The sequence below is a fragment of the Myxine glutinosa genome, chromosome 1 (assembly GCF_964187855.1).
Source record: "Myxine glutinosa chromosome 1, kmMyxGlut1.1, whole genome shotgun sequence".
Lineage (NCBI taxonomy): Eukaryota > Metazoa > Chordata > Myxini > Myxiniformes > Myxinidae > Myxine > Myxine glutinosa.
Genome location: NC_136261.1, coordinates 258,584,425 through 258,611,279, shown reverse-complemented (window position 1 = coordinate 258,611,279; position 26,855 = coordinate 258,584,425). Strand labels below are relative to the sequence as shown.

Here is a 26,855-nt window from a genome sequence, read left to right as displayed (position 1 = left end):
ACCTCAACAACAAAAAAAAGTGATAATAGCTGTGGTAATAAAACAATAGACCATGCATGATGATGTGCAAGCTGCACACGTTTTCATTTTGGTTGTAAGGATAATAAATTGTGAAAAACTCATCTGGGATAATATTTTACCTGCCGGAAGAGCTTGCCTTCTTTCTCTCTCCGAGTCAGGGCTGACAGATGGCACATGACCACCAGGTGGGCGTCATCCAGCAATGTGTTGAACCAACGTCGTGTGGGAAGCAAGGCCTGTTGCAAGCAGCAAAAGAAGCATACACGCACGATCTCGAAAAGAGCCCTTGGGAACAAAACGCTGAGAACGACACAACTTAGCCCATGAACAGTAATCCTTCACCGAAGCTGATACTTCTTGTAGTCCTGGGATGACTCCATTTCACCTTCCAAAACCCAAATTATGGAGATAAAACACACACGCACACGCATGCACACGCACACACACACACACGCACACACAGTTTGTTTTCTCCTTGTAGTTTCCAAACCCTTTGGACCAATTTCCACAAAAAGATTGCTGTACTGCATTATTTTCACATGAGAAAGTTCGACATCACAATAAAACATGAAATAATAGTGCTATTGGCGATCGAGCACCGAAAGTCCAGTGACTGCAATGGCTGGGAGACCGGAGGGGTGTGTAGGGAGCTTGGACTGCACCTGCACGTTCGAAATTAGACGTTATGTGGGGAATCAAAGGAATTGCATATAAATATTTATTTTCTGTATGCAGGATGGAAAATATATAAATAGCCCAGAGTCTCTGCGGGATGACACCGAGTCCAACGAGTGGTCGTACGATCCTGTATGACGTGATTTTTATTTATTTTGTGTACAAAGTCAAGGCTCGTGGAACAGCTAGAACACAGAACAGATCAGGAGGAAACAACAGAAAGATAGGGAAGAAACACCAACAGCAGGGTTGAAGGACAAATAGAGGGAGACTTGGACAAATAAGGAATGTGGGGAGGAATGAGGGGTAGTGGAGGACGCACGGGTTGGATAAGATGGATACAGAAGAAAACTCTCAGGAAGGAAAAACTAAATCTTGAAGGAGATGGTGGTGGAAGGTGGTGGTGGTGGTGGGGATGTGTTTGGGGGTCGAAATGAGACCACATGGAAATGGAAATGAAAACACTCGGCTCATCATTGCCGTGTTGCACTCCCAAGTAAATCTTTCCTACAGCAGTAAAACGTTCATAAAGACACGAGCTCGTATGTTTTTTTTTTCTTGGTATTTCTTCCCTTTGTCCATTCTTCCTCCAAGTTTCCCTCTGCCCTGCTGTTGGTGCGTTTCCCTCCTTTCCACTGTTTTTTTTAATGTATTTATGGCTTTGATTATGTATGACTTAAACTAAGCTCATAACAATCTTCTTGATGCTTTCATAGAGATTTAAAAACCGGATCTTGATTGGGTGGCCGAACGTCTTTGCAATATGTGTCTCAGGAGATGATCACCTGCCTTTTTACCCTCGCCAGAGGAGAGGGTATTGCATTTTGGACTGCTTGCTAGTTAGTCTGTCTGTCTGTCTGCACATAATGTGCTAACTAACATAAGGCACAAACGCCACCTAGTGGTAGCCGGGATTATGCATTTCCTTTTTTCAGAGCAACTCAATAAAGTATGGACAATTAGAATGCAAGCACGTCTATAAAGTACGTACCATTACAATGTGAGCACGTTTATGAGGCACGAACAATTAGCATGCACGTACTGCATGTCTTTAAAGGATGTGCAATGAAGAATGCGAGCACATCTATAAAGTACATATTATTACAATGTGAGCACATCTCATCATCGTTTTACGGCCTTTTCCATGCTTGCATGTGAAAGCCGTGATTCACCTATTGGCTGCTTTCCAGGCTGCACGATCCGTTGCTAGCCCTCTTGTTAGTCCTTTAACCCTGAGATCATCTCTCAACAACTCATCCCATGTTCAAATCGATGATGATGATGATGATGATGATGATGACGAGCACGTTTATAAAGTACATATTATTACAAGTGAGCACGTCTATAAAGTATGTAGTACTAGCAAAGGCAACCCAGCGCTGCCCAGCTGGGTGAGCTTTTCCAGGCGGTGGTTTTAAGACGTGTTGGACATTGATAAGCTATGGAGTTATTGGCCTCATGGCGGTGACCATTTGCCTGCCGACTGGCAGCAGTACTTCCTGACCACACATCCCAATATACAATCTATAGAAGCCTTTGGTGGCCTCATAACGGACGTCAAGTGTGGTAGGTTTAAACCTTGCCAAGATTCTGAAGTAACTACACCCAAAATTTGGGGCCTCAAGGTGCTATGGTTCGGCCATGAAAGAATAACGTACAAATGTGTAAATGCATAAACAAACAAACACTTGAAAATATCTATAACAAGTCAGGAGACGACGATGGTTCACGAGCGAGCGGTATTCAATGACAAAGGACGGACTATAACCGAAACAGGCCCGGACAGGCCAGGCACGGAAATGTCAAAACGAAGGTTACTGACCTTGAAATGAGATAGAAAATAATGTATAATCAGTTATGAGGTTAGTTAGCTACACAATACCGAAAATTCTGTGAAAAATGAAATGGAAAAAAAAAATAATAATAATAATAATAATAATAATAATAATGAAAAATCGAGCTCCGTGGGGCTAGACACATGACATTGGCCTAACCAAGTACCGAAACCCCTGTCAGATTCCACCAACTTCCGCGGGAAGATGCAGCTTGAACTCGATTACCCTCTAAAAAGACATATTTTTCGCACAATGGGCGCAATACGCCCACTCTAGGCAGGACACAACTAGATCATGATGACAACCTCCCACCCAAGTTTCATCAAGATCGGATATCATCGGGTAGTTATGCTGCGGACAGACAGACACACAGACACAGACAGACGCACACACATGACGAATATAGTGGTCACTTGATAACTCGTGAACCAATTATAAGATTAGAACGGAAGTACGTCCATAAAGGATGTACAATTAGGAATGCGAGTATGAATACAACGTAGGTGCATTAATACCGTGAGCGCATCTATAAAGTACGTACTGTACAGCACTATAAAAATGTCGAAGTAAGTAAAATCCAAATGCACATCTACAAAATATATACAATTGGAACGTGAATCGAGCCAATAAGATTGAATAGGTGTTTGTCTACTGCATGAACATAAACCTATGAGTACATCACCACGCATTGTCTACAAAACACACAAACACACCACACAAAAGTCCTGTCGAGGGTTTGCTCTCTCCGTCTGCTCTTTCTCGTTCAAGATTGTATCACTGAAGGGCAATATACAATCCGTTACTTAGTTAATTCAAATTCAAACGTGTTTTATTTAAGAATTGGGGAAAACGTTATAAGCATACCTCCAAATCAATCATGAGTTCGACGAATCTCTCGCAATAATGAACTTTGTCCATGAGCACCGTGCCTGTGGTGCAGACAAAATTAGGAAAGGTGGCACCTATGGTCAAACGTGAAAAACAAAACCGACATCTTTTAAAAAGCAACTAATTCTTACCTGTTTCCGGTATTGAATCGAGAATAGACAGAAATTTCTTGTTCAGCCGAGACAGGAAATGCCGTTCTTGTTCAACTCTGATAAATAGGAGAAGAAAAAAGCATCGTTTGTGCTTCAAACTGAAATGAAATACTGCAGCCTATAATAATAATGGATTGAATTTTTAAACAGTAGAATACAGGTTTTCATAAGTTAATCTAGTATGGTATTATCCCATATGAAGAGTACCAACTAGCTCGCTACCTGATCCTCATCCCCCGCTCTCCTCCTCCTTTAACCGAGTCACAATGTTTAATGCTCATGGATATAATCATAAAATGTATGACAAGGACGTTATCAAATAACTATTTTGCATGAACCATAAGGACATTTGGTGACAAAGGACAAATCAGAACATGACAGTAACTGCAGGATCATGGGTAAAGCAACTGAAAAAAGTCTCGTCTCACAGGAGCTTCAGAAAAGTGGAGGTGGAGAGGAGGGGGGAGTAACTCACTCTGTTGTCTCACTTTGAAGAATACTCATCCTGAACATCTTTAGATTTACCTCATCAAACTTGACCCATCCTTTAAAATTTTTAATGTGTTAAGAAAACAGGAAACTCCTCATCTGATCCCTTTGGTGGGGGCTGAGCTCCATGTTGCCAAATGCTATCGAAGCCTCAAAATCCTTTACCGTGATCTCTATTGACAATGTCTTTGATATTTCCCCCATTAACCCCGCTCTTCCTCCCCCCATCCCACCTTTTTTTAACGACTCATTAATAATGTGCACTTTTTTTTTTTTGCAAATACCAATGTTAGTGCATGTAAAAAACTACTCCAAGAGTATCAGCCACCAAAACACGGTAAATACTGCTTTATTTCAATTAAAAAGACAAACTAAAAAGTAAACATGTACTTTTGTAGACCATTACTACAAATGACACCAGTGAGTCACTGATTTACACCGATTCTATTTAAGTTTTTGCGACTTAACACCTCAGACAAAGTACTGAACTGTTTTTTATTTACGCCTCGGAAGTTTCGAGTTAACCTTTTATTTTCACGCGGAAAAAAATGATATTTTGTGTGGCATGCAAAAGAAAGTGGAGGGGCAACACCATCACTTCTCTCATCCTCAATCACACACAGTCTGTGCTGTACTCATGTGAGGTATCGTCTGACCTTCGTTGATAGTATTTTGAGTTAAACTCTCCCAAACGCCTTCATCAAGAGTGCTAAATGACCCTCGAGTTCTCCAGCTGAGACTCCCACCAAGAAAGCCCGCTATTAGTTTGGACATTAAAATGGACAAGGTGAAGCGATTCAAGTGTGCTGAGCGTTCAGTGGGCATTGCCCACACGTTCAGCCTTCCTCCATTAACTGTGAGGCCAATTACTAGTAATGATGTTTTCTTTCCTGAAAGTCCCTGCAGTGTCCATCTTGTTTATCCCGTGTACCCCACCCCAGCCATCTCTCTTCCACAGCTCTCTTGATGTCCCTGTTCCCTACTGTTGTTGTGCTTTCCTCTAGCCCCCTCTTGTCTCCTGCTCCCTTTGTTATATGTTATGTGAATTAGCGCTTGTTATGCGAGTTAACTCTTACACGAGCCTCGACAAAGTACACCAAAAAAATAAAAATAAAAACTCCCCACCGAAATAAAGTCGAGTGCCTGATCGTCTCGGTAACCACTCCATCCACACCCCACCTCGAACGCCTGGACATTGGCTGCATGCCACAGAGTTTAGTGAATACCACACGCATTTACTCAAAGCGGTCCATAATTTATTCATTTAAACATGAAAAATTGAAAATTGAAGAGTCCCTGCATATAAAATTCAATCAAAAAATTGCGTCAGCTCATCACTACAGGTAAACGACGACGAAATTTAAAAAGCAGAAATCCCAAAGGTAGGTGAGCATAATATCCATCGGGTAAAATGTGGTAAATCCTAAGCTTCTGGAAACCGAGCTGGTCTTACAAAAATAAGCATGCTGCCATCCGACTATTGGTAAAAAAAAATACTCAGCTGACCCATTAATAACCTATAACGAAAAAATAGCATAATTCTACTTACCCTTATACACACTATGCCAGTCCACATTGTGCGATCAACTCAAAATGCCTTTAGGGCAGCTGGGATGAGCAGCAAAATGCTACTTTTAAAAGCCAGAGCCCCAAGCCCCCCTCCACAAGTACTATAGTAAAAGCATCCACCTCACCATAGATAAGTGATAGGAAAACAAGTGAAGACTTTGGGATGAAAATGACATATCTCCATTGTGGCATCTGACAATGTGGATGTCAGACACGGTGTTATGAAACAAAGTCTGTTTTTGTGCGTGGAGTTTTTGAAGGCTCGTTGAAAAGCCTTAACACAAATCAAATCAAATCAAACAAAAAACAACACAAAAAAACACAAACACACAAAAAAACAGACAAAAAAGACCAAAAAAAAAAAAAACCACAAAAAACACACAAAACAAAAAAACACCAAAAACAAAACAAAAAAAACACAAAAAACAAAAAACACAAAAAAACCCCACAAAAAAACAAAAAACCCCACAAAAAAACACAAAAAACCCCCACAAAAAAAAAAAACACACAAACACACACACACACACACACACACACACACACACACACACACACACACACGTTGATCTTGGGGGAAATGATGCAGCTTCCCAGGACACACTAGTACCAGTGATGCTATCTTTATGAGGTCGGATTTTCTTTCCACACTCAGCAAGGCGATAAAGGAGGGATTTCCTTCTCCTCGTGGATGCCAATCAATCATGCTCATCTGTTTCAAATGTTTCATCACACTATGTTTCAAATGATGAGCAAAACGCAAGGTTAACAGCATGCATAATTATTAACGTCTTTTGGTATGGTTTGGCCAGGGTTGGAACAAACCAAACCACCTTCCCAGACTCAGACAGGGAGCTCTAACCATTCATTATGTCACCAAGACATGGTGTTCAATCATATTTTGAGATCAAGCTCTTCTTTAAAATCTCCATGGAGGTAGAAACAGAATACAACTCTGCCACCTCCAGAACCATCCCCCCACCCCCACATGCCCCTATCCTCTGCTTCTCTTCTCTTACACCTCCCAACTCCCCCCCCCCCCTCCCCCACCATCCCCCACCCGCTTTTCGTGCCTTGAAAATCTGTCACAGGCAAGACACTCCACCCCATGAAACCATCACTTTTCAGTTACAAGTTTTAAAAGCATTTTATGAATGAGAACTCACTGGTTCTGTGTATTCTCATCCATTTTAGCATCATTTTTCCTGATGAGGTTCCAAAATTTCCTCAGCTTTGGAACTTTCTTCAGCTCATGCTCAAGACGTGACTGTAAGATACAAGAAATAAATGAAAAGGAGAAAGTACATGCAAAAGGAGAAAATACGTGCTTACCATAGCACATTGTAATACATGTTTGCAAAAGCTCAACTACTAAGATCATGGAACCTTTCACAAAGCAAGTTATCATCAATCTGAACATCGGAATGCAACAATTAAGTTAATTAATTAAAGTATTGATGACATTGCACAAAGTAAAAAGTATTATATGTGATATTTCAGGGTCTGAAAAGCAAACTAGTCTTGTTGCCCAAACATGAGTAAAAATAGACATGGGCTAACAATTCACTTGAATTAACCTGGACTGGTAAAAACTGCCCCCCAATCTACGTCATTGCCAGTAATTGAGAGTCACCACGTTCTGCTGCTGTTGCATCACATGATGGCAATGTGACGTTGAATTCAAAGCAATGACTGCAATGGATTGCAGTACTTAATAGTTTGGGTCGATTAATCAGCAATAAACATCCTCCAGCTTGAATTTTTTTTTTGTTTGTTTCAACACCACCAAAGGTGGACAGAGGTTATATTTTCACCCCTATTTGTCTGTGTGAGCAGGATATCTCAAAACGTTATGAACAGATTCAGACGAAACTTGGTGGACAGGTTGGTTGTATGATGGACAAATTGGTTACATTTTGGTGAAGATGCAGATCCAGGTCCAGCACTAGAATTTTCTTAAGTGATTCTTGACCAATGAAAGACAGGGCCAAAACACTATATAGCATTATATCTCAAAATGTTGTGGACAGGTTATGACAAAACGTGGTGGATGAGTTGGGTAGGTGACAAGAACAATCCAATTCGATTTTGGGTAAGGTGCGGATGCAGATCTCGCCTATCAGTGGGAAACAAAACAAACTGTTCAGGCTGATGGACGAATATGCTCTACCAAGTGCCATTCTAATTTACCATTGTTTCAACCCTCATTGTTATTTGCCCGGTCGAAGGCTACGGCTCTTAACACGTTATTATCTGTATTATAAAATGAGCCGTGTCTGTCTGTTTGTCGTGATATAACTTGAGAACGGATTAACAGATTTCAATAAATCCAACTACAGTGGATTCGGGTAACTCCCGGGAGTGTTTATGATCACCCAATTTTTTTTTTTTTTTTTACTGCTAATCCATTTGTAGTTAAAACTGCAAACGCCAACACGTCACGATTTGGTTATCCCTGCATGGAGAGCACAGTCTCCCAGGAATCCTTCCCCCCCCCCATAGATTAGCCATCGCAGCAAAGATTGGTATTTCCGTCAGCGAAGCGACGGATCTTATATTCTAGTTATAATAATAAGTTCCCTTACAAGGAACTTCAACGAAGGAGGCTGTTAGGCCCATTGAGCCTGCACAATGGTTGTCGGTCGACCTGTAGTTGTTTGTCCATGCCCTATTCTTTTTAAATGCTGAACATCAAGCAAGGAAGCAGCATGTACCAAATGCAAAATCCTTCACATGACTCGGTACATTTTTCAGTATCTATATACAATGAAATAAGTTTTGTATGTCCACTCTATACCCATTGGTTGGAGAAAAATCAGTTGACATTTTGATCTTGACACCACCCACAATTGTAACCTGAAAAAACATCATACGTCCACCCATATGTTTGGGTAAACCCAAGACATTTTCGGATGTGTCATATTCACAATTGTCATGTCTTCCTTATTAGTTTTCTGTTCAGTGTAAAACAACCGAAGCGACTGTAAAAAGGATTATCAAATATCGAAAGGTTGGTGCTGAGAGTTATCATGGGCCTTGTGAAAGTGACGGTGCATATAGGCCTCAGGCTTCAGGACATAGGCTACAGGCCTCTGGTGTCAGCCTATGGCCCAGTGCAATTGGAATCATCCAAGCTATATAACCACCATGTACTATTTATGCACATAAGCAGTAGCCAGATTTTTTGCTTAATTTATGTAACCTGTAATTTTGTTATATTCAGGAGCGATTGAGGCAGCTGTCTGTTGCTGATACACCACTAAAATAAAGTGATGCGTCAGAAGAATGTGTTGCATGCTTGGAACAAGATCGCCTGCGGTGCGGGTACTCTGATTATATGTAATGGAGCTATAGTGTATATGGGTATGTATGTATGTATGTATGTATGTATGCATGTATGTATGTATGTATGTATGTATGCATGCATGCATGTATGCATGTATGTATGTATGTACGGGATAGAAATAATACCCTCCGGTGGTGTGCGCTACAATTTGTCATGTGTGTGTCCAGAATAGAACACAGCGCCCTCTGGTGGTGTGTGTGCTCAAATCTGTGGTGCCCCAGGAGAAAGTATCACCTTGTAGAAATATCGCCACTTTAAATTGCCCACCCAAGATGAACTGACATGGTATTGACAATCGTAAAGATAATAACAGGACGCATCTGACCAATATGTTAGAGAGCATATGCTTGTAGTACCCTTGATGCGACACTACTGGTTGGGAATGTGCAATGAGACCATCGCTTTTTGTGAGTGTGTGGTTTGCAGAGGACCTGCATCGCTCATTCACAATCTCTTCTTCACCAGAAATTTAAACGTGGCCTTCTAGAGTATCCTCCCCAGGCTGAGCAACCTTCTTTGTGGCACTACTCAAACATTTCTTACCAAGTAAAAATCAGTGACATATTGGATGAAAACCGACGTCAACGGGCAAGTCCTAATGACAAGAGATATAAAATTGCTTCAGCCAATCCACAATCATCCATAGGGCGGGTACTCTGCTTGTTAATAAAATCGTATTAAAAAAAAAAAAAAACACCTTTAGAGGCCATTTTTCCCCGCAAGCGGGGGTTGGCCTTTTTCGGGGACCGTGGTTGTTGTTGTTTTTCGGTCCCCTTTTTGAAGCAATGTTTTACGGCCGGATGCCCTTCCTGCCGCCAACCCTGTTTGCCGCCTTTAACGACAAGCAGGGAATTACCAGTGAACTGGTACTCAATTTGCCGACCTTGGAAGGATGACAGGCTGAGTCAACCCCCCTGGCGTTAATTCAGCAATCGACCGGGATTCGAACCCAGGATCCTAGGATCCTAAGCTGGCACCCTAGCCGCTAGCCCAACACCAGTGTTTCACCCTGTTAATAAAATCGTATGATAAACATATTTGTAAAACATTTGATTGCTGTCGTTTCACTTCAACTTTTGGAATTGAGCTCTACACAGGTGCAGTTTAGCTTACCATAGCAAGAGTACAACATAACAAATGGTATTTCAATCCCCCATTCAGGAAGTCATACAAGTACAATTTTTTACGATCAGATACTGAACTTCTGACTTTTTTTCAGAATGAATTTTTTTTTTATATATACAGTCATGTGAAAAAGTAAGTACACCCCATGTAAAGTTTTGACTTTTTCAACATATTTCAACATACAGCTATTTGATCTTCATTTCAACAATATTGATAGATAACGGTGATATAATATAACAAATATCATGAAACATTTACATTTTGTAGTCCATTGTATAATTTAAATAAACATAAATGCAAATTTCGCATGTGGAAAAAGTAAGTACACCCTTGGCTCTAATAGGTGGTATTGCCCCCTTTGGCAGAAACAACCTCAAGTAGGCATTTCTTATAACTGTCTACCAGTCTCTGACATCAACTGGGAGAAATTTTTGCCCAATCCTCCATGCAGAATTCTTTCAGCTGTGCGATGTTTGAGGGGTTTCTTGCATGCACAGCTCGTTTCAAATCCCCCCACAACATCTCAATGGGATTTAGATCCGGGCTTTGACTTGGCATTCCAGAACCCTACATTTCTTTCTTTTCAGCCATTCCTTGGTGGATTTACTGGTATGTTTAGGGTCATTGTCATGTTGCAAGGTCCACCTTCGGTTGAGCTTCAACTTTTCGACAGATGGCCTCACATTATCCTCAAGCACCCTCTGGTACAATGAAGAATTCAGAGTGGATTCTATGATGGTGAGCTGCCCATGCCCTGATGCAGCAAAGCTGCCCCAAACAATAATATTTCCACCACCATGCTTTACAGTTGGTATCAGGTTCTTGTGGTCAGATTCTGTCTTTGATTTCGCCAAACATGTCTTCTGGTACTGTGGCCAAATAGCTCTACCTTTGACTCGTCTGTCCAGAGCACATTGTTCCAGAAGTGCTGGTCTTTGCCTAGGTGTTCATTGGCAAACTTTAGTCTTGCCCTGATGTTCTTTCTGGACAGCAAAGGTTTCCTCCAGGCACACCTCCCATGTAGATCAAATTTGTGCAGCCTCTTTCTAATGGTAGACTCGTGCACTTTGACATCAACAGTGGCAAGAGCTACCTGTAGGTCGCGTGATAACAGTCTGGGGTTCTTCGAGACTTCTTTCAGCATCTTGCGGTCTGCTCTCGGGCTGAACTTGCTGGGGCGGCCTGGCCTGAACAAGTTGGCAGTTGTTTGGAATCTTCTCCACTTGCAGATGATCTTCCGGACAGTCGAATGATTGATTTCAAATTGTTTGGAGATCTTTTTAAATCCCTTCCCAGACTCGTAGGCATCTATAACCTTCTTTCTGAAGGCCTCAGAGAGCTCCTTTGATCGAGGCATGGTGACGCAGCACAATTCAACAACAAAGAGCAAACCAAACTAAATGTCTGGGGTTTAAATAAGACAGGTTCCTCCAAGATCCTCTCCAACGATGTTCTAATCATTTGCACCTGAGCTGGTGCACCTGATTCTAATTTTAGGTATTTGAAGTAGTGATAAATGTAGGGGTGTACTTACTTTTTCCACATGCGAAATTTGCATTTATGTTTATTTAAGTTATACAATGGACTACAAAATGTAAATGTTTCATGATATTTGTTATATTATATCACCTTTGTCTGTCAATATTGTTGAAATGAAGATCAAATAGCTGTATGTTGAAATATGTTGAAAAAGTCAAAACTTTACAGGGGGTGTACTTACTTTTTCACATGACTGCATATAAAAATAAAGCAATAAATCAATTTCCAGAATTGTCCTCCACACAGGCCAAACTCAACTTACCATACACCATTATTGTAATTGGTTTTTCCACCACATTGTGAACACTTTTTTGTGAAAGAGAAATCAGAGGTTTTACCACTAGCAAATAACTTTTAATGCAAATTACTCCACACACCACCACCATTGGAAAAAGACTTCTATGAATTTCTGATGCAACATCCGATTTGCATAACTTTTGGAAAACCTTGGAACCTCTAATTTCAGTACAATTTGTGTAATAAAATGGACAACCCATAAAGGTAGAGAAATGTGTGATATCTAAAACAAATAACGATATCATAAGTACAAAAACAAACCAGTAATTTATTTCCTCAAATAAAATTCAAAAAAATTAACAAAGGAAATTTGCAAAATAAGTCTTCCTTGTACCGGAATTAGGCAGACCCAGGTTGGCAAAGAGATGAGACGCTGCACCTGTACTCCAATTATGTCCACCTCCTGTGGAGGTATTTGGAAACAAATATAATTACAACCATTCAATGATCACATTATTTTAAACTTCATAAGGATATCAAAACAGCAAGCCTGAATGAGGCAACCACAGTACAGTTAGCAAGTTTGAATGGATCGTCGAGTGCAGTTAAGCCTTCTCGAAAGCAGAAGTTTGCGTTCTTCTTGACGGTGTGGTGCTGTGCATGCAACTCTCCAGGCATTTAGGGACTTGGCTATCCTTTTTAGTGAGGAAAGGGGATGCCATGAAACCATTCCAATCAAATTTTTGGGGTTAGATAGCTCACTAACCTTTGAGCTGTCGTCTCGGTTCAATTCCCAGCCCAACTATAAATTGTTACACAGGTGTTTAGCAGACATGTACTTGCATTAATGAGAATGCTATTCTTTGAATGGTACATTAAACTGGGAGAATCTGCTAGCATTGTTGCTGGTGGAAATTAAAGATCCCATGATGTGTTTCGCAAAGAGGCGGCGCGATCATCACAGACATCCTTACCAAAAAGTACAAAAAATTACTACCCTACAGGAGGGCACTGCATCAACGGCAAAGCTGTACTCCGAGAAATGAGGCCATCAGCATCATGAATGTTTGAGTTAAACAATTTAAATGCTGGATATGTGAACAGATTAATGGCATCTACTTCGACATTTTGAATTTGTTATGCAGACAATATGATGGCACTTCTGTTCCTTCTGACACAGAACCTCTAGGCCACAGAGTAGAGACAAGGCCTTTGAAGGCCACATATTGGTAACCCAAAATATAGTTAGCAGCAACAAATGAACCATTACGAATGAGACATTAAGACTACAATTACTTCCCATAAATGAATCATCGTCATTACAGAGGAGGACATACGTTAAAATCATAGATTTTAAAGATAGCATTGGCACATCATGCAACATTAATATTTCAACGAGAACTTCCACTTTATAACTGCTGGCAGTGATGACCGGTTTCCTCTGCCTTCCCGCTTTCATACAACCCCACTTTCATTTAACCCTGCTTTGATATAACCCTGCTTTGACATAACCCCGCTTTGTTACAACCCCGTTTTCATACAACCCCACTTTGATACAACCCCACTTTCATTGGACACTCTTTGATACAACCCTGCTTTGCTACAACCCCGCTTTGCTACAACCCCCACTTTGATACAACCCTGCTTTCGTACAACCTCACTTTTGACACAACCCCCCCGCTTTCATCGGACACACTTTGAAACAACCCCGCGCTTTCATTGGACAGGCTTTGATACAACCCCGCTTTGATACAACCCCACTTTCATAGAACCTCGCTTTGACACAACCCCGCTTCGATACAACCCCACTTTCATACAACCCGACGCTTTCATGCAACCAGACGCTTTCATTGGACACGCTTTGACACAACCCCACTTTGATCGGACACGCTTCGATACAAACCCACTTTGATAAACCTTGCTTTCATGCGACCCCAATTTCATCATAATTAAACCTACACCGAAAAGTCACATGGCAGGAGCAGATAAAATGATGAGTTCCTTCTTCTTCACTCAATAACAACTTCTACCTTCCCAACCGTACAACCAATCATGTTGAAGTTTAAACACTTGTTCCACTTGACAACATCTACATTAGGTTAAAGTTTCACGTTGATCAATAAAGTGGTTCAAGAGAATATTTTTTTAAATATTCCCCTTCAATTATTAATCGCTGCCAAGTCAAACAAGCGTTACGCCTAGGTCCCCCGTCGGTGAAGTGATGTCAGTTGACAAAGTGGAAGACGCAGAAAACGTGCTATGATATGATATTTCGATCACAAGGTTCAGACATACATGGAGGTGGCCATCTTGGATTTTGACGTGGCGACCCAATTTTCAATGGCGTTCTTCCTTATGCCTAGATATACCCACACACCAGATTAGAAGTTGGTACTTCGCTTATTTTTCAAGATATTCTGCTCACAAGGTTCAGACATACATGGCGGCGGCCATCTTGGATTTTGACGTGGTGACCCAATTTTCAATAGCCTTCTTCCTTGTGCCTAGATACACACAAACACCAGATTAGAAGTTGGTACTTTGCTTATTTTTCAAGATATCTCACTCACAAAGTTCAGACATATACAGACTTGGCATTTAATATGGATTATATATTTTTTTCTTGACTTGGGTTTACTTTCTTAACACAGTATATCAATCTGGTGAGTTTCTTTTACACTTTGGTGAGTTATTTGTTAAAAGAACCATGTCACTGATTGTCTGTCACAGCAAGAAGTCAACAACAGGATTATATCACAGGTGGCGTGGCAAAATGTACGGACAGGTGCATTTGATGATTGGCTTCACAGTCGGGTATACAAGGGTTGTTGCATTCTGTATTCGTGAAAAACAACTGCTGCACATCTCCAAAAGTTATTGCCGCTTCCTCTGGAGATTGTCCGTCAACTCGACAATGCTGTTTGTCATGGAGTGGTGGCTTTACGGAATTACGGCATGAAACAGAGTGCTATTGCTCGGCAGTATGGTATCACTCAAGGTCAGGTGTCAAAGATCCTGAAACGAAATGCTCAGAGGGGTGTCCCTACTCCAATACCGAGGCCAGGACGTCCCCGCAGAACCACAAGGAGGGATGATCGCCAGCTGCACCGGTTAGTCCGCAATGGCCATACAAAGTCAGCCAATCGGCTTCGGGCTGAGTGGCAGCAACTGACAAATGTGTCTGTATCCAGAAGGCTAGTCAACCAACGACTGGTTCAAGCAGGCTATCGTGCCAGGCGTCCCCTGAGAAAACCACGCCTGACCAGACAACACCGACAGCGCCGATTGCAGTGGGCCAGAGAGCACCGTCAATGGCAGCCAGGACACTGGAATCACGTGATCTTCAGTGACGAGTCTAGATTTCTGGTCTATCATCAAGATGGCCGCGTCCGAGTGCGCAGACAAGTGCATGAAGCCTACAACAAAGATTGTATAGTGCCAAGAGTCCAAGCTGGAGGTGGTGGGGTGACAGTTTGGGCTGCTTTTCATGCAGGGGGCAAAACTGACCTGGTTGTTCTGAATAGAAACCTGAACCAGTTCAAGTACAGGGCCATTCTGGAAGAAACATTGCTTCCATTTGCTCGTACAGCCTTTCAAGGAAACTTTGTCTTCCAAGATGACAATGCACGGCCTCATCGTGCTCGCATGATCCAACACTTTCTTGCTGACCGTGGTGTAGAGCATATGGAGTGGCCTGCCATGTCCCCGGATATGAATCCGACAAAGAATTTGTGGGCAGAATTAATGCGTCAAATCGACCACTTGGACCAGCAGCCGACCTCTGTGCGTGAATTGCAGCAGGCTATTGTCACTGCATGGCAAGCGATTCCTGTCCAAAACCTTGGCAAATCTCGTGAACAGCATGCCTCAACGTGTACGTGCTCTCCTGAATGCTCATGGGGGTTACACGAAGTACTGAACTGTAATTTTACTGTCTGTAATCCCAGTCGTAATTTAACTTTTGTTTTTGTTTAAAAAATTTTTGGCTAATGTGCAAAATAAAGAGATACTTCTGGAAAACGTACAGAAGTTTAACACAGTACTGTCCATGAATTGAGTTCGATATCAGTTTACATCACTTTCAAGGATCAACTTATTTGTTTCGAAATGTCAAATGTGGTTTTTGTTTCTTTTAAAGGTCACATTAACAAAATCTAGAATAATTTCAACATAATTCCAATGAACTTTTGGTTCTAAGACATATTGAAAAGTAAGTTCACCCCCACAAAAAAAATATTCCATATTAAATGCCAAGTCTGTATATGGTGGCGGCCATCTTGGATTTTGACGTGGCGACCCAATTTACAATAGCGTTCTTCCTTATGCCAAGATACACCCACACACCAAATTAGAAGTTGGTACTTCGCTTATTTTTAAAGATATTCATCTCAAAAGGTTCAGACATACATGGCGGCGGCCATCTTGGATTTTGACATGGCGACCCAATTTTAAACAGCCTTCTTGCTTGTGCCTAGATACACCCACACACCAGATTAGAAGTTGGTACTTCGCTTATTTTTCAAGATATTTATCTCACAAGGTTCAGACATACATGGCATCAGACATACATGGCGGCGGCCATCTTGGATTTTGACGTGGGTTGCACCCACACACCAAATTTGAATGCGGTCCTTCGCTTACGCACGCACGCACGCCCGCCCGCACGCAAACACGCACGGACGGACGGACGGACACACGGACGGAGGGGAAAGCCATAGTCCCCCTTTCGCTACGCTGTGCGACGGGGGACAACAACCAATCATGTTGAACTTTTACACAATTATTCCACTTGAGCCCTTCTACATCACTTTAAAGTTTCACGTATATCAGTGAAGCGGTTCAGTAGGTACAAGGTTTTTAAGATTTTTGTTTCATTACTTATTTCTGCTAAACCATGTGACCTATCGCAAATTCCAAAAGGTAATTTTAGCAGTCTGACATGTGGAACATATTTCTGAAGTTTCCACTCGATATGATAAAAAATGAGGGAGGAGGTAGGTTTTAAAGTTTTATGCTTCAAAAAATTACAGCCCCCAAACCGTGACCTATGACGTCACAGCCACCGAACTTTTTGTTCGTTATGGGTATGTGATTATGCATGCAAAGTTGGGGCTCGATCTGTTCAGCAGTTGCGGAGAAAAATGGGTTTTAATGTTTTTCACGAAAAACAATATGATGGCCGAACCATGTGACATGTGGTCAATTTTTTTTTCCTTGGCCCTAAATTATTTTTCACTTTGGTCATACACAAAAAATATGATATTCGTGGCATCAAGGATTCTGTTTGTCAAATTCTAACCTCGTAACGTTAGACCTTTTAATATCCGAAATAAACATATTTTTTGGTCCCAATACAGAGTTCTTTAGAGCCATGACTCAATTATTTTTTCATTGAGTCGTTTCGGAGACATAGAGGGGCAAAGTTGAAGGTATTCTCAAAGATGGCGCCCAATTCCACATGACCTATGTCATAATTAGCAGTTTAAATTTTTTTACATGTCTAGCCAATCACTTGGTGAAAATTTCATGCCAATCGGACCACAGCAGTTGCTGAGAACTTTGGTTTTAAAGTTTTCGGACATGAAAAAAGTGGCGGAAACCAAAGTAGGTGCGAAGAAAAACTGAAGCAGAAACAATAGGTTTTCCTCTGCATTGTATGTGGAGGAAACCTAACAAGAATAGCCTTACTAACAGTGGCATACTTATTCCAGTGAAGCTTCATAGATGATGCCCAATAGATTAAAGTACCGTATATCCAATGGTATGAAGTTGCATTTGGTTGTATTCTCTGATTTATTTTAATCGATTCTAATTTTATACTTGCAATTTGTGCAGCAGTGACTCAATGTCTTTCACAAAGATTGGAGTAGTGTGATGCAGCTAAATGAGTTAAAAAAAACAAACAAACAAAATAACTGCAGGTATTTAATTGTTCCTCACAGCAAAAAACAATTTGACAAGCGAATTAATCTGTTAGCATCAAGCAGGCAAAAGCAGCATCCAAAGTGCAAGCTGTTTAAAGGGATATTACCAAGCTGTTGAAGCAGTGGTCAAGGAACACAAGTAAGGCAGTCTGCTCACAGAGAGCAAAACCAGCTTCCGAATTCGACAGAACAGCTGACATCACACGCTTGAAGAACATAGGGAAGTGTTCAGGATGCGTCTTAAACACCTACAAAGAAAAAATATGGCAGTGATTCAGAAGTTATTGATCATATATACAATATATATATATATATATATATATATATATATATATATATATATATATATAAATATATATATAAATATAAATATATATATATATAAATATATATATAAATATAAATATATATATATATATATATAAATATATATATAAATATATATATATATATATATATATATATATATATATATATATATATATATATATATATATATATATTGTTACAGACACGACTTTGATGTTATGGTGGGCCGAGCGGAATGGCCGCCGTGTCCGCACAAGTTACCCGATTATACTCGAACGTTGCCGAGTCGCGCTACGCTAAATCAATGAAGGAAAAGGACACAACGGCTGGGATTAAAATGACACGACACCAGGGATACGGTTCTCAAGACCTCCGGAGGAGGTTATATTAGGGCGGAAGGTCAGATTACAACGACAAGAGGGACAGCATAGAAAGGCAGGCACTTAGACACACTCTTATATTAGCCCCGACAGACGACAGATAAACGGGACAAAACTGACTCACACGGGGATTGATGGCAAGGAGGGGCAGGTCTTCGATGGCTCAAGGTGCACCTTGGCTCAGGGGCAAAATCGACCCGGTCCAGTCCAAAGATGCGGGAGGTCTCACTCAGCGCTTGGAGGTGGTGACTTGTCTTCTCAAGCTGGGGGCGCATCTGACGTCACGTCCGGTAAGTCGCTGCGTATATCCGGCGGGGAGTGACACGCCCTCGGCTAGTTAGCTCCGCCCCAGATGGAATCGGTCCGCCCTTCTTATTGGGTGTGGGGGGGGGGGTTACTGGCTCCGCCCCTGACGAGGAGCTGACAGCCAGCCCCTTCGTGGTAACCCCGTGGAGCGCATGGGCAATGGCGGCTAACCACGCCGGTGTGAGGACGCACACTCCCCGCACGCCGCGCCGCGCCCCTCTGTTGTTGTAGTTGTTGTTTCAGTTGTTGTTTGGGGAAGAAGATGGGAGGAGGTATGGGAAGGTCCTAAACTCACTACTGGTGCCATATAATCACATTCTGGTGCAACGAAGAGTCAGAATTAATGGAAACGAGTCCTTAACTGACATAGACTAAGAATAACTAGCAAGATGTCCGAAAGTTGTCTACGTGAGATGCGGTGCACCTGGGCACGACATTTAATGGGGGAAAAAGGGGAAGGTCGGTTCTACAGAGTGTTATTTACAGGCAATGGGACTAGGGAATGGGGGATTGGGGATAGTTGGGGAGTGTTGGGGAAATAGGGGAATATTTACAAGCGGATATGGAGGCCAAATGCCATATCCGCAACATTGCACCCTTCTCTACCCTCGGGGCGTCCCGACCCGATAAATTTTTACCTATTTTAGTGTGGCACTCAGATGTAGTTCCCTCTACTATTAACTCTACCCTGAGTGCGACAGTTTTACAGATCTTCACAAATGAGTAAATATGTCCCCCTGCGACGTTGCACCCTTCTCCTCACAGAAACACACCCACAGGATAACCGAATCACGGAAAGAATTCGCAAACTAAACATACAGCCGGTAGGGAGCATTATTTACACAAGACTACACTGATATTTACACTACGATCCAGGACCTGTTTTTGGAGGAACACATGCAGATGTTATGCATAGAGAGAGCACGCATGCCAGCATCGATACACCAACCCACGAGTGCTCTGTGGCCTTACGGCCTTTAATAATGTGCAGAGCACCCCATCCAAGCACCAAAAGCACCACCCCATCACACAGTCAGCACCATCCGGTGCACCAATAAAGTGTCTATAAATCACGGTGTGGTGTTGCAGCCGGCCGATGTTCTGCCGCTGGTCTTGCCTTCGTGTGGTGCACTTGGCCTTCTTACTGCTTTCAAAAATAAAGAAAGGCGCCAACCGCGTCCATTTCTTTATTGTGGCCGTCAGGGGGCCAACTATAAGTGGTTCACCTGTATGGCATAGGTGCCACGTTGACCCATAGGTCCATCCACGGGTGGTGCTTGGCCGCATAAGAACTGCGGTCCATGGTGGGTGGCCACAAACATTGCGGTCCATATGGTGTATCGATCCAGGCAGCAAGCAGCGAAAGTGCAGGCCCACAACTGCGAAGCCAGCACCTCTCTCTCCTCTCTCTCTCTGCCCCAAAGCCAGATCCTCGGAGGTGGGAGACAAAAGAAGCAGACAAGTGAGTAAGGTGGTAAGGGCGCAAAAGTGCACGCAACACAAGGTAATGCACACTAGGGGCACATGGGAACCAGGTGAGACAGGTACGTTCCTACCGTACGCTCCCCCCCCCCCCCCCCCCACCAGGTAACCTACATGGCCCCTCCCTTACCCCTTACTGTATCCACAAAACACAACACTACCCATAAACATCTATTTTACTAATCAACAAACGTCCCTACTGTCTTCCCCGTTCCTCCCATAAACCAAATTCGTCTTCTCTCCCTCCTAACCAATCAAATTTGCCATTTTCAACTCTCATCAAAATTTGCCATCTCCAACTGAACATCAAAATTTGCCATTACCAATTCATCATCAGTCCCTCCTAAGGAGGGAGAGATGGAATCACCCCAATGTCTCATCCACGTCGTGATGCGTCTCACAAATCCTCACAGCAATTCTCATTTCCTGCACCAAAACAAAGAAAACACAGGTGTGGAGTCATCATCATCACCACAGGTAAGTGGCTGCGTATGGTGCGACAGGTTCATCAATCCTAACTATTTCCTAAATGACTTTAACAACTTTACACTACCCGGGGTCTTTCTCCTGCCAAACCATTGGCCCTCTTACACTATGGGTTCTAAAAACCAATTCCCATTGGCCAAACTGTGGTGCTCTTCAATTTGGGGTCTCACTCCCCCGATTCATCTACCGGTGCCCTCGCACAATTTCTGGGCTGTGGCGTGTACCTCTCCCAGCGGGTCTACCCACCTGCACACCTCCACCACTGCAGTTGCCCCCGAGCTTACCTGCTCCTTACCCTAACCTAACTACCTGGGGAAGGCCCTCTGGCGCTCTCCCCACTCGGTGCCCTCTCTGGCACTGGGCTGCCCGATCCACACCCGGGATCCTCAGGCACCCACTCACAACTACCGGCTCCCAGAGCCCACCTGCGGCCTCACCTGGCCGACATCCTCACAGTGGTGGAGTGCCCAACCAACTACACACACTAACAGGCTACACGCCCAGCCATTTCCACAACACTAATGCACCCATCCACAACACCATTCTGCAACCGCACCACAAATGCCAATATCCAACCACAATTTACCTATACCCTCTACCTAACACTTAGACTACCCGCCCCGGGTACTCGTGAAAGGGGTCCACTCTTCCCCCATCCACACCTTCGCACCATGCACACCACTCCGTACCACTTACTCCAACTCTCTCCACACACCTGTACTTGCACACCTGTGCTCTCACACCTGGTGCCACCTGCACCCTTCTCTCCCCAAGCGCATTCGCGCTGATCCACACACTCACTACTCATACACTGCTCCACACACCTGTCCAGTTGCACACCTGTGCAATCACACCTGTTCAATTCTCACACACACGGCATCATCTCAGCTAACTACTCCCTTCTGAAACTTGCGCTTCCCCGTCGTCCCTTTAAACTATTGCGCTCCCACGTCATTATCATCCACTCTAATCTACCTGCGTCCCCACTACAGGTATCAGTCACTAACTAAACTTAACGTCACCTAATGTCATCTTCGCTAGATCCCTACAATATAACCTAACCCACCCGGGCTAGTTTTCACTGCCATACACCCCATAAGCTATTGCTCCTTTGCCCCCATGGGAAGGGCGGCAGGGATGCCAGCCTTACCCACCGGGCCCATCGCTCACTACCAATTTTGCACATCAAATTTCAACAAATCAAAAATTTGCCAATCCTACTCATCATCTGCCAATCCTTTGCCAATCATCAAATTTTGTTTTTCTCTAATTTTGGGTCCAAAACACTAACCTCATCACCCAGTCTACTCACTAATGCCTCTCGGTGCGCCAATTCCTGTCCAAAGCCCGGCTTCGTAAAGCCAAGCCATGAATGCGGGTTGTTCTGTGCCAGCGGCTGGATGCGTCCGGCACTCGGTGCAGAGACGGGGGCTTACCCGGGCCGAGATCCCACGCACCCCCTCGGCGTGGAGCCATCCCATGGCTCGATCTCGACCTGCCGGAATGCCTCAACAAAAAGTGGTCGCCATGACGACCCTTCCTATCCAGCCGCCCGCTCCGCCTAGTGGAGCACGGACGCGGCCGTTCAAAGCGAGGCCCAGCACGCACCGAGGGCCCGCTTCGGCTAAAAGTCGACCTAACCTCTAACCTGGTTACCGTCGATGCTTCACCTGGGTTCTTACACGCATACGCTACCCCTTTCGTGCTCCTACATCCAGCCGTCTCCATGCTCCTCGTACCTTTCCTTACACACCCAGGTACTCTCATTCCACTCACAGCCTTGGTCACACACCTGACCACCGAACACTTTGGCACACATTCGTTGGTCGCACACCTCACCAACACACCTCTTCGCGCCCCCTCCTCGGTCACCTCCTCTGTGACAATCACAGGTGTGCTCTCATTCGCACACCCAACCACGTGCCTCACCACCAACTCCAGCGTGCATTCCCACTCACGCTCTACCATTCCAGGTGTGCATCCTTCCATCCCAGGTGTACATCCTCGCTCACCTGTCACAACCAACTCACTCTCCTTGTCACTCTCACTACTCTCACCTCCACTCTTGACAACGCACTCACCCTTACTCTCGACAGCGCACTCTTTCCCCATGCACCTGTCCGTCACACACCTCTCTCGCGCACACTCTCCCGTTACACCCTCTGTAACACTCACCACAGGTGTACACTCTTCCTTACTTTTGACAGCGCACTCTTTCCCCATGCACCTGTCCGTCACACACCTTTCTCGCACACCCTCTCCCGTTACATCCTCTGTAACACTCACCACAGGCGTGCATTCTCCCTTTACACCCTCCGTAACACTCCTCACTACTCGCTCCCATGTGCTCCCTCGCACATGCGCTACGACCGACTCACTCTCGCCAGCACCCTCACTCCTTGGCACGCACTTTTTCCTCACACACCCCAGAGTCGGACTTTCTCGCACACCTCCTCTTTCGCACACCAGACCTGTCGCACACTTCACCAATGGCCTCTCACGAACACCCGGGTCCATCTCGACCCCCAAGCTTCTTAAATCACCTGGCGCATCATACGCACGACCATATTGGTCACCACTTACACCGGGTCCTCTTCCTCTTCGCTTCTCCTCCATCACCTGCGAATCCCTCATCCGGTTAATGAGCACATCATCACGATCCAAACACAGACTTTGGACCAATTCTTTTATCTCCTCTTTTATCTCTTTCTTATCCCCTCTCCGTCGCTTCTTAATTTCACTCACCCCTTCTTCCACTTCTTCTAATTTCTGCTTCACCTCTTTTATTCCCCGGTACGTCTCCTCCAGCTCGTCCTCCAAGGCTACCTTGACCGTTTCCATGTGCGTCCTCACCTGCCGGTCCTTCGTCTCCATTACCTCTATCACCTCGTCCAACCTCGTTGTCAATCCCTCACGTACCATCTGACATTCCCTCTTCGTCGCTACCAAGTCATTTTTTAGGTCATTTTGTGTCGCTTTTAACCCTCCTATTACCGCTGTGTTCTTCTTTACCTGGTCCGTTAGTTCTTTTTGTCCCTCTGTCAGCTGTTCCACCTCCTGCGTCAGGTCCTCTATGCCCCCTTGTAACTTTACAGTCCCCTTTCTCACCTCCTTCTCCATGTGCTCCTCACAGTGCCTCACCTCCTCGCGCACTCCTCCGACCTCCTCACTCACACCTCTTCTGATCTCCTCTCCCATCACTTGCATCTCCTGCCCAGATGCCACCCTCATCTGCTCCATTTCCTCCCTGTGAGCATCCAGTTTGGTTTCTACCCCCATTCTGACCCCCTCTATCTGCTGCCCCATTTGTTTAACTTCCCTTTCCGCTTGGTCCCTCATGTCCCTCAATTTGCCTTCCATACTGTTTTCTAACCCCTCTAACCCATTTTTCACTCCCTCTATCTGATTCTCCTGGGCAGCCATTCTATTTTCTACCCCCGTTAACCCCTCCTGTATTTCCCCTAATCTATTGTCTAATTTCCCAAATTTCTTGTCTAATCCCTTAAAATTATTGTCTAACCCCTCACCGGTACCCCTCGCTTCGTCCCTCATGTCCCTCAATTTGCCTTCCAATCGCTCACCCTGAGCATCCATCCGGTTTTTCAAACCTCCAATTTGGTCTCCCATTTGTTCCATAAAGGCCCTCATTTGCAGGAGGAAAAGGTTCGAATCCACCAGGGGCGCTGCCACGGTCGCGGGCGCCGCGACCAGCGAGGCGCCATTTTGCGCACCCGCAATGTCGGGCGCAACGACGCTATTTTGTGTGTCTGCTACCCTCGCTGCTTCGCTCTCCTCGCGTCCCTCAATTTGGTCCTGGACCGACCCTGCCTCACTCTCCTCTACCGGACCCCAGCTGTCTTGATCCGCCATAGCGCGACTTTCAAAATTCGGGTTTTTATTTCCGTAAAACAAATCAAATTTCGCTGTTATAATTTCGAGCGCGTAAAACGCGCTCCGGATCGAATTTTACTTCCCAACACCAAAATGTTACCCTAATGGTACACTTGGTGTTCCAAAATTTGGGCTAAATGAATTTAGTCCCAGGTCCGAATCCGACACTCCTGACACCAATTGTTACAGACACGACTTTGATGTTATGGTGGGCCGAGCGGAATGGCCGCCGTGTCCGCACAAGTTACCCGATTATACTCGAACGTTGCCGAGTCGCGCTACGCTAAATCAATGAAGGAAAAGGACACAACGGCTGGGATTAAAATGACACGACACCAGGGATACGGTTCTCAAGACCTCCGGAGGAGGTTATATTAGGGCGGAAGGTCAGATTACAACGACAAGAGGGACAGCATAGAAAGGCAGGCACTTAGACACACTCTTATATTAGCCCCGACAGACGACAGATAAACGGGACAAAACTGACTCACACGGGGATTGATGGCAAGGAGGGGCAGGTCTTCGATGGCTCAAGGTGCACCTTGGCTCAGGGGCAAAATCGACCCGGTCCAGTCCAAAGATGCGGGAGGTCTCACTCAGCGCTTGGAGGTGGTGACTTGTCTTCTCAAGCTGGGGGCGCATCTGACGTCACGTCCGGTAAGTCGCTGCGTATATCCGGCGGGGAGTGACACGCCCTCAGCTAGTTAGCTCCGCCCCAGATGGAATCGGTCCGCCCTTCTTATTGGGTGCGGGGGGGGGTTACTGGCTCTGCCCCTGACGAGGAGCTGACAGCCAGCCCCTTCGTGGTAACCCCGTGGAGCGCATGGGCAATGGCGGCTAACCACGCCGGTGTGAGGACGCACACTCCCCGCACGCCGCGCCGCGCCCCTCTGTTGTTGTAGTTGTTGTTGTAGTTGTTGTTTCAGTTGTTGTTTGGGGAAGAAGATGGGAGGAGGTATGGGAAGGTCCTAAACTCACTACTGGTGCCATATAATCACATTCTGGTGCAACGAAGAGTCAGAATTAATGGAAACGAGTCCTTAACTGACATAGACTAAGAATAACTAGCAAGATGTCCGAAAGTTGTCTACGTGAGATGCGGTGGACCTGGGCACGACATTTAATGGGGGAAAAAGGGGAAGGTCGGTTCTACAGAGTGTTATTTACAGGCAATGGGACTAGGGAATGGGGGATTGGGGATAGTTGGGGAGTGTTGGGGAAATAGGGGAATATTTACAAGCGGATATGGAGGCCAAATGCCATATCCGCAACAATATATATATATATATATATATATATATATATATATATATATATATATATATATATATATATATATATATATATATATTGTTACGATCCGCGGTTAAGGATGTTGTTTGCCGAGCGGAGGCACCGCGGCATAACAGTTTCCCCGATTCACCCGACGTTGGCCGTATCGCACCACAGCTATTCAATATGGAAAAGACTAAAACGACGGATGTGAAGAAAAGGAAGAAGAAGAAGACAAAAGGGTGAAAATACTACTAAATTTATTTACTATGTACAGGCTCAAAGAAACCAAGGAGAAGGAAAGATAATAAAATAATATACAGAAGCTTTTAGAGACACAGTGAAAATACGAGCTTATACAGACTTAATTGAATACCCAGGACAGAACAAACAGAACAAACTCACGTACACGAATGGGGAACTTGTAGGCAGGAATGGCTGGAAGGAGAGGAAAGTCCAATGGGTCCGGCAGCACGATCGGCGCGTTGGGCAGCCGCCGTTCCTTCGCGGCCCTGCTCAAAACCGCCGTCCAGGCCCCAAGCGGCTGTCGAGTGTTGTTGCTGCTGTGGACGCTGCTGCTGGCGAGCAAGGCGACGAATAGCAGGCTTTGTGCTTCCCTGGATGATATCTTCTCTTGGACCTCACAACCCAGCTCTGCCTTGGACCCTTTCAACTCAGCTCTGCCTTGGACCCTTTCAACTCAGCTCTCCTCTGACGACCCAGCTCTTTTCTTTGCACCTCACCACGCAGCTCAGCCCTGGTCACTCTTGCGCGCACGCTTTTATAACGCCGCCGGCGATTAAGCCGCCGGCCTTCAGGACATGCCCATCGGTGTGCTCACCTCGGCCCTGGTTGGTCGCGCGACCCTCTGGCTCCGCCCTTGATGACGACGGGCGGGCACGCCTTTCTTCCCCAACCCTGCCTCGTGGCCA

The 26,855-nt window shown here is 44.5% G+C and overlaps 1 protein-coding gene across 4 annotated transcripts in view; it reads right to left on the bottom strand.

The window, feature by feature from the left end:
• Positions 1–26,855, bottom strand: part of AQR (aquarius intron-binding spliceosomal factor) — a 172,743-nt gene that overhangs the window by 101,865 nt on the left and 44,023 nt on the right. For all 4 annotated transcript variants that reach the window (XM_068103356.2, XM_068103357.2, XM_068103359.2 and 1 more), the window contains exons 7-12: positions 17,905–18,045; positions 12,268–12,336; positions 6,793–6,893; positions 3,551–3,627; positions 3,396–3,460; positions 141–257 (exon numbers count right to left, since the gene is read on the bottom strand). In XM_068103356.2, coding sequence (XP_067959457.2) covers positions 141–257; positions 3,396–3,460; positions 3,551–3,627; positions 6,793–6,893; positions 12,268–12,336; positions 17,905–18,045 — 570 coding nt within the window. The remainder of the gene's footprint in view (positions 1–140; positions 258–3,395; positions 3,461–3,550; positions 3,628–6,792; positions 6,894–12,267; positions 12,337–17,904; positions 18,046–26,855) is intronic.